Source organism: Miscanthus floridulus, chromosome 17 (genome assembly GCF_019320115.1).
Source record: "Miscanthus floridulus cultivar M001 chromosome 17, ASM1932011v1, whole genome shotgun sequence".
NCBI classification, from domain to species: Eukaryota; Viridiplantae; Streptophyta; class Magnoliopsida; order Poales; family Poaceae; genus Miscanthus; species Miscanthus floridulus.
The window spans coordinates 76,999,507-77,009,037 of record NC_089596.1 but is presented as its reverse complement, the minus strand read 5'-3'; the positions used below and the strand labels follow the sequence as shown (position 1 = coordinate 77,009,037).

The 9,531-nt window shown below is 39.6% G+C and overlaps 1 protein-coding gene across 1 annotated transcript; it reads right to left on the bottom strand.

The window, feature by feature from the left end:
• Window positions 1–220: 220 nt before the first annotated feature.
• On the bottom strand, window positions 221–8,669 carry LOC136516333 (DUF21 domain-containing protein At4g14240-like). Its single transcript, XM_066509698.1, has 13 exons — window positions 8,243–8,669; window positions 7,252–7,328; window positions 6,521–6,604; window positions 6,331–6,444; window positions 4,820–4,906; window positions 4,667–4,738; window positions 4,007–4,074; window positions 2,373–2,460; window positions 2,214–2,287; window positions 1,710–2,049; window positions 1,576–1,622; window positions 1,397–1,478; window positions 221–621 (listed from the first exon to the last, which is right to left on the bottom strand). The coding sequence occupies exons 1-13, from the start codon at window positions 8,550–8,552 to the stop codon at window positions 493–495; spliced, it is 1,572 nt and encodes a 523-aa protein (XP_066365795.1). The 5' UTR covers window positions 8,553–8,669; the 3' UTR covers window positions 221–492.
• Between the last annotated feature and the right edge of the window lie 862 nt (window positions 8,670–9,531).

The following is a 9,531-nucleotide window of genomic DNA, read 5'->3' as shown; positions in this document are numbered from 1 at the left end:
AACGAAAGTGCTACAGTAACCCAAAATCAAAAATTCACAACTAAACACCCTCTTAGATGCAATCTATTATCCAATGTGGTCCACGTGGAATTGCCTTTCCCTAAGAAAAATACAGCAACATGGTATTCTCGGCTGGTTCACACTACGAGCATGTCCGTTTCGATCAAAAAACATATTATGAATAACTATAAAACCTAGGAATCTACGAATTTGAAGCATATATAAAAATCAGTTGCTACTGCCGGTGGGCGTTCATAAACAGATTCAAAAGTGGCTATTTCTACTTTCGATGTCCATAACTAAAAAGGGGGAGGCGGAAGAGAAAGAATTCAACACTAATGTCCACGACACCAAAAGCACATCGCTCCTGTAGGAATTTACAACAATGAGTTCATCTGTATGTACCTCTTGCTATAATATAGCAAGAACCATAGGCTCTTCCAGCTTGATTCCGCGCGTTTTATCGGCTATGTTGTTCGACGCATTTTAGAGTTACCTCCTCTTTTCCAGAAGAGGTTCCACAAGGTTCACTTGTTTTGATGGGTTTGAATCACTGTCAGTGGGTTTCTTGAGAATTCCAGGAGGCTGCTGTCCTTGGCGATTCTGTGCTCCCTGAAGGTTCTACAAAATCAACAGGGTTAGTTATTTAGTAATTCATTATGCAAGTAGTAAGTATACAAAGAATATCCAGCCGTACAAGAAAGCATCTCCAGTGGATATTCTGCTGGTCTACAAGTTTCGAGCCAAGAGACTATTATCGACAGTTCATTTAACATGTGATTTCTTAAGTAACCAAGGATATATATTATTTATTATAAAAATACATTACAACAAATATATGAAATTACTGTCAGCTTCCTATGTAGTCAATAAATACTGTGTAAAAAGAATATGGGGGAAGAGATTAATGAGCAGAGCAAAACCATCAACAAACAGATGAGCATTTTTTGTGTCACCTTCAAAGAACCCACAAAGCCTATAAGCTATCTAGAAGCTGAACTTAAAACAACCTCACTCGATTTGAATGTGTTGATTTTGTTGGTCAAGAAGTCAATTCAAGGTCAAATTTGCCCATCAGATCTGCTGTTTAATTTCCTAGAGGATGAGCATTTAACAGGTCGAACCAACTTTGATAACTTAATTTATAATAACTGAAGGGAGGAAACTAAATCTTTGGACAGGAACAACTAGCATCCAACACTACAATAGATGGATCAGGTGGCTGTCTGCTACCCAAACCAAGGACCCACATCTTCAAAAAAAAAAAATTAATCAAGTTTTAACACCATGATGACAAACTGGCACTAATACTACGAATGCCAGATACCAAACTATTATTTTACAGCCTGCATGGGTCGTATATTTTATATAACTGTACCAGAAAAGTTGTACTTACTGCAGCCTTTTGGCCTGTTAATCTCCTAACAGATGGAGCCCTTGCAACCGATGATGCAGCAGCAGCAGCAGCTACTCGGATCCTGTAAGGGAGTGAGATTGTGAGAATTAGTTGCTTTCTACTTAGCAGAAGTTGAAGAGTGGCAGAAGAATACTAGTATATTTGAAGTTGAGGCATACCTTTTATGAACATCAACATATTCATCAGTCTCATCCACTATTTCCTCCTGCAAAAGTAAAGAACTTGAACTGAGACATATCACATAAAAGGATAAAACCACCTCCCCGAGGAATAATACATTTTTACAACTTACCTGTAGGAGTTCTTCAAATACATCTTCAAGTGTGATGATACCAACGACCTCACCGTCCTCAATATCCTCTGATGACCTAGGCACTGCGTTTGATGCTGGGTTTCCATTAACCTGCCTGTTATGTGGTCTTTCGATATCCACAACCACATTGTCTGCACTTTCTTCAGCATTAGATAACAAGGGAACAGTCAACTGTGCTGGCCCAACTGCTTCCCTATCTGGTTCAGTTTTATCAGGGAGTGGTTCAGTTTTGGGTTTAGCCTTCACAACAGCAGCCATATGACTACTTCCTTTCTGAAACTCGTTGAGTATATCATACAAAGGCATGTCTGAAGGAACCCTGGAAAAGGATTGATCAAATATTTGTCAGGGAGGAAACAGGTTAGCTTACAGGCATGATACAGCAAAGAAAATATTTCAAAACTCCACCACTGGAGCATGGTATCACAAAATGAGAGATAAAGATCTAGAGCAAGAATATAATCCAACATATGAAGGGTGTACCTTGGAATCCTTCTAATTGAAACAGCACTAACTGGCGTCTCCGTTTCAGCACGAACAGTCAAAAGACTCTTAACCTATTAAAGTATTAAGTTCAAACTGTTTTGTTAGTCCAGGAAACAAAATCACTGGATAATAATCAACAGCATCAATGAATCTTACCAATAGGAGACCGATGATGTTTTTAGGGTTTCCTGAGTATACAGGAACACGACTGTGACCACGGGCAAGAATTTTCCCAATCGCTTCCCTGTGAAAACAAATAAACCGATAGACTGTTGTAGTTTACAAGAGTTTCTACAACAACAACAACAACGAGTTTCTATTGACAAAATACGAATAACATAACGCTATGGATATATACTGTGCATAAATGTCTATTATCACATGAAACATCAAAATCTAGCATATTTTAAGTTTCGCTTTGCAAATGTACAAAGAAACAAAATACGAATAACATAACGCTATGGATATATACTATGCATAAATGTCTATTATCACATGAAACATCAAAATCTAGCATATTTTAAGTTTCGCTTTGTAAATGTACAAAGAAACACCTATCAGGTACTACATAATGGGCTTGCAAGTTGCTAATATATATCAGAAAGTACAAGATAGAACCATATAGGTGCTAGTCATGTCAAGTGCTCATTTCAACCTTTAAAAAAAACTTAAGCACATGGAACAGATAATTTCTGCCCTCACGACCAACATAGGTAGACAAATGGTTATCCAGAACTAAATGTGTGACACAGACTCTGGAAAATATGAGATAGGATATCAGATGAGTGATATTTGTTTGGAGGTGTCCAAATGACGAATATTCTAAGGAATGAAAGAAACCTATTGTAATTGCACTTAAGCACATAATAATGATAGGCAATCGACACATATAAGCCGGTAGAAAATACTGCATGTCCTCTGTTCAACAATCAGTATCTCCAAGATCACTCCAATTGCACCCCTACTGCCTAATATACCATGTTGGGATGCAAACGGAGTGCAGAATTTCCATCCATCTGTATATATTTGTTTCCTTTCTTCTTTCTTTTCCCTTCTTGTTAGTGGCTCATGTTGGGTTCCAGCTCTAGCCTACCGGCCTACCCCAACTTCTGCAGGACTAAGCTTTGTTGTTGTTGTTGACCGAAAGTTTGCATAACAGTTAACAAATACTCCCTCCGGGCAGCTTTCTAAGGCGCAACGGAGGAAATACCAGATACCAAGGAGAACGGTGGGAAGCTGTGCATGCCATTAGTACATGCATATAGCAAACGCTTTGACGGGGAAAATCCTAGAAGATTCTATTTAATGCATGCATGAAGCCAACGATTGGTTCCCAAGTGCATCGTCTAATCGCGTGTATTTATTGCCGCTGGAATACAAAGCGACGGGCGTCTTGTTCAAGGTGCCATGCCTTATAAACCTGCCCGTGTGAAAAACCGGAGAACACCTTATAAAGCTGTCTAGAGGGAGTATGGGAGGGGCAAGTGATTATCTGGCACCATGCCACTATCTGTCTTGACTCTGCCTCAAAGAAAAAAAATGTTGGATAACACAAAAAATGAGTGGCATCAATCCTTATGTACTACGATGACAACCCTAACCATCACTACAGTGCCCTAACTAGAAGTACTAAAATTATACACATTTATGTCAATAGGGAATAGCAATGCAGTAAAACAGAAACGAATAACAGAACAAAATAAGAGCATAGCATAGAGAAAATGAATTAAGATCAATAATAAGGAACATGAGCATGAGTTGTGGTTTAATAAGCGGGCATGTATTATTACCAGTCCAACTTGGAATCCACATCTAGTGAGAAAGTTGACTCAATAGGTGTCATAGCTTCTGCAGCAGTCTGCACACACAGAGTAATAAGATTCCTGCCAAATTCAACTAGATGCATTTAAGGTTCTGTAATTGTCAGCCAAATTGAGCGAACTTTTCATCAGTGTACAAGGTGCTGCAAAACCTGAATCACCATGTCACTTTGCTTTCTAAGCACAGCACATATATGAAATTGAACCTTGTACCAAACTCAACAAGGGAACTTGCAAGTTGTTTATTTGCACAAAAACTGCAACATGCGTTAAACCATCTCTAGTTGAGCACCATAGCAGTGAATTGGAAACCCTTGCATGCTTGCTTATAAACAAAAATAGGAGATACAGAGAATGAAACAAATACAAGTCTAAAACCGGATACTGGTACATATCCTAGTTTATTATTGAGAGGTAGCATATAAAAGACAAGAGAATCATAACGCATTTTTTCTAATACCACAAATTCATCCCAAAGAAACAACCATTTTACACAATAACAAGTGTACTAGCTTCTGGATTTATACCAAGTTACCAACTTCATTTGGACCAATGTTCCCTTGAGAAATAAGCATTACTTTTTTATTGGGAAAAGAAAAATAGGTCACATATTACGAAGATGATGTACACCTTTTCGGTCAGGTCCAAGGCTCCACTTATGATTGTAGTCTCATCATGGGTGAGCTCTCCACCCTTGCCAGCCTGTTATGGTAGAAGCTCTAACTATGACATAACCCTGGTGAACATGAAAACTTCTAAAGCAGAGTGATATGATAATGTTACCTCTTTGCTATGGATTGAAACTAGAGCTTTCAACTGAGCTCGCCTAAAAAGTGCAGACTCATTGTGCCCAAGAGCACAGTCCAGGATCTGAGGAGAAAGGCAGTTTTCAATAACTTCAGCAACCAATCAATAGACCATAAATCAAGTAAAAAGAAATAAACAAAGGATTATTGAATGAAAAAAAATCCAAAGATGCATATGTTACAGAATATGCAATCAAGTCATCTTTTACTAAACACACAGACATATACTATATTAACGTCTACATAAATCAGAGTACAGACAGCCACTCGATTTAGTAAAATTGATATTCGACCTCAATGAGGTTGCCACATCATGCTAGAATCTGCGTTAAGTCATATTTGTATAAGAAACTAAATGCAGATTTCAATGACAGGAACTTAGCATGTAGTATATAGTAGAAGGGCAACTTATCACAAGTGCCTTTAGTAACAAAAGGTTGATACCTGCTACACAAAAGGAGATATCAAGCTTCTATCAGCTAACTCTAAGTTAATATAAAGTGTTAAGATAGAACTTCCAGTTACACCTGTGCTGCGGACCAGTATGTAAGATAGTATCATCACTTGTTACAATCTTCATAAAATGCAGTTCACAATATAGGCTAATAAGCTTGACAAAAGGTAGCAAAATAAAATCGCACATGCAACTGTTCACTATGAAAAAGGAAGTGAGAAGTGAGAATTAGCATGCACTGTTTGATGATTACAACATGATGACATGTGATAAGGTTACAAGTTACAAAGAAAGGGTTCACTGATCATTTAAGCATCAATTAAATCTGAAAAATATGAAACAGTTTATAGAGTGCTGAATGTTCTACAAAACAATATCATATTTTTTATGGCTCCTATAAAAAGATCATGTTCCTTTTCAAGAACCAAGATCAGTAGATTGATACTTTTTTGAGGAATCAGTAAATTGATACTTACCAACAGAAACAGACAACAAATCAGGAATACATATCAACATAAGGAGAAAGTAACTTCTATTAGAAGGAAATAAAAGTGTGGAATTTGTATTGAATATTCAATAAATGCACCACCTAGTGAATTATTTGTATAAATACATCAACTAGCACCTTTCCTATGTTCAAAGTTTGTGTTAACACATTTTCCTTGGAGGTAAAATAGCACTGCTTCCAGTGTGTAGTAACTACTAAAAAACATTCCTTTTTTTCTGAGAGTATTAAACATATTTAATACCATATAGAAACTGGCAATGTTGAAATTTTGCTTGAATAGAAGATAAATAACAAAAATTAAACCAGCTTTAGCTTTGAGGCCTATAGGTCATCAAATATCTCACATGCAAGTTACTGGAGTTTTCAAGAACAGCCGAAACCAACTGAACAAAAAGATGACTCTGAAGTGAAAGCTCAATCATAATGCAATTCACAAAATTTCAAAATACATGCCATGACAGGAGAGCATAGAGAATTACAGTATAGTGGGCACTTAGAAATGAATCATGCAATTTTGTTGATTTACCTTCCCAATAGGGTAAGAAATTGGATAGCAGATGACCATGAGAATGCGTACGAGCCATACAAAGTTAGCACCCACTGCCAGACCATATCTGGTACAGATTGCTTGTGGAATAACCTGGGCGTCAAAACACTACACTATCAGTCAAACCACACAATGAGCAAATAGTAAATTTTGGACATCAGATCAATACCTCTCCAAAGGCAAGAACAAATGTCACTGACAATATTACAGCAACAACAGGATGAAACATTCTGTCAAGAAATATAGGAAGTGCCTGCAAAGGTCGCAACGAGGTAAACATAAAAGTCAATGGTTAAAACAAAATAGGGTGCAAAAGATATCATAACAAAATATGTGACCTATGCCCTACCTATCAATGACTTTAGAATACAGAATAAGAAAGAAATAAGGGTACATGAGTGTCAACTGAGTGAAAGAACACTCATATGAGAAGCTTGATAGTAGATTTAGGATACAGCAAATAATAGTGATCAGATATACATGCACCAATAGCGATACAGTTGGACTAACACAACTGACCATGCTGCAGTTGGATGATGAAAGAAACTAGTAGCAACAGGGAGAAATAAGCTTATATAGTGAATGCAATAGGTGCCATACTCTATCTTATCTAAACTTCATTAATTACTAGTTTCCAAAATGTAAGATAACCACAAACAGGATTACAAGAAATCATGGTGATATGGTGCCAAAAAAATGTTGAACAGATAGGCACAACTTCAGAATACTGTGCCTCTCTCCCAATAATGAGTTAAAAGGTCAAAGTGTTGATGCCGGAATAATTCATTAGAAGCTTCAAACAGAAATTCTGATATTACCATACATTTTTTTAGCAAATGTATACACTTTTAGAGTACAAAATAGTGTGATAATGATATGATTGCAATCCAAATACTCTACCTCCATGGCAGCAGCATTACACAACAACAGGGTGACAAGAAGCTGGTGTTGCTTTTGAACAACTGGAAGGATGGCAGCTGCAGCAAACAAGGTAAATAAAACAAAACATGAGGGGCAGCCGAAGCATCAATCAAAGGGAAAATACAACAATTGAGCTGGACTTCAACAGTGAACAGCGATAGACTGCTGTTAACTAAAAATGAGATGCTAAAAAAGGCAATGTGTACCAGTCAAAATGACTAAGCAGAATCATTGCTCAAGATGCTAAGAGAGGCAATGTGTAGCCCGTCAAAGTGACTAAGCAGAATTATTGCCATATTTAAAATTAACATTGCTAACATATGGATTGGATGAACTGATAAAAAACTGAGATGCCCAGATATGCCATTTCCTTTAGTAACTAAGCAACTCTGGTGATTATCAGGTAAGAGTGTAAGACAAAACCAGAAGTGCGCGCTACCCCAGTAAACAAACATGGCAGATCCAGGAAACTCCAGAGTGATCACTTTTCATGATTGTCCATTGCATTCTATACTTCCACTTCCCACTTGTCTGATGTATCATTTCATATCTCACCAGAAAGAGGTGAATCTTAGAAAAGAACGAATCCCATCCAAACTGCCTTTTCTTATTCCTGACCACAACCTTTTTTTTTGTTCTACTTTCCTTTCCAAACACTTCTGTATGTAAACAATATGTCAACATCAGCATCACGTTTTACCCTCACTGTCATTACAGCTACCTGCAAAATCTAGCAGACTTACGGTAGGGGCCAGATAAAATTCACCACATACACCACAGACGCTCTAATGTTCAAAATTGCAGAGACACTTGAGAATACGATGAGTATATGACGCTCTCATCCCCATTCCCTAATGTAACAAGCCACTACAGTGATCCCACTACCAATGTAACAAACCCGCTCATAGGACACAACCAGATCGAGCACAACGAGGTAACAGCAGGGAATGGATAGGGGTTCGGATCGGACCAGCCTGAGCCTTCTCGGCGTCGGTGCCGCTGCGTTGGAGGATCTCCAGCTCGACGAGGCCGAGCGACATGAGCCCCAGTGTGAGCCCGGACATGATCCCGGCGAAGAGCACGAGGAAGCAGGAGATGCCCGCGTACGCCCACCACTCCAGCGACCCGAAGGCTGTGTCCTCCCCCTGCACGATCAACGCCATCGCACCCACTCCCGCCGCCGCGGCTGCGCTCGACGCCGGCCGCGCCGTCGCCGCCACCACGCGCACCGCCGCCGCCAGGCTCACCGCCCGCGCCCTCCCCGCCGCCGCCGCCGCCATCGCCCTCGGCCGATGGATGAGTCAGAAACAGAGCCCCCGCCTCCCACGGCCCGATGCGTGGGCACCGTATAAGCAGGTCCAGCCGTCCAGGAAGGGGGGCGTTTAGGGAGGAAGAGGGCAAGATGGCGCAGCGCGGTGGCCGCTGGATGCGACCGCGGCCAGACTGGGGCCTGGCGGTCGATCGGACCGCTAGGGGGTCGCCACGTGGGTGTAACGGCGACACGTCGTTGGCGTTCAGAGTTTGGACGCCGTCGTGCTCGCTGCGTCGTGCTCGCAATGGCACAGCTGCGTTCGAGTTTACAAAAGGGGCATGTGGAAAAGTAGGCTTTATGATGGCTTCGATTGATAATAATGATGCGACTGTGACCATGCATTGCAGTTAGCTGTCTTCGGTGTAACGGAAAATGTTGCGAACATCAATTGCACCATAGTTTTCTAGCAAGAAATTGTTTTCGAAATACAATATAGATACACACACTCTTATTATGCACCCATATACCCTACATAATTTTTTTTGAGGGGTACATAAAAAATTTTAATCTTGAAAAGTTTGTTGTTGAATGGTGTGAACTGCTTGGGACATTCAAACAAAGTCCTTGTTAGAGGGTGTTTGGTTGCTCCTCCTCGCTGTCTCATCGGATATTTGGACACATGCATGAAGTATTAAATATAGACTAATTACGAAACTAATTATATAGACGAATCTTTTGAGCCTAATTAGTCCAAGATTTGACAATGTTTTGCTACAGTAAACATGTGGTAATGACGGATTAATTAGGCTTAAAAAATTTATCTCGTGGAGTACTGACGGATTATGTAATTTATTTTTTATTAATATTCGAACACCACATGCAACATCCTTCCAACACATCTCCTAAATTTTAGTAGCGGAATCCAAACACCCACTTAACATGTGTAATTTGTAAGCGGTGTCCAGTGCACCACCCCATGTTCTAGTTCGGATTTACATGCATAGTGC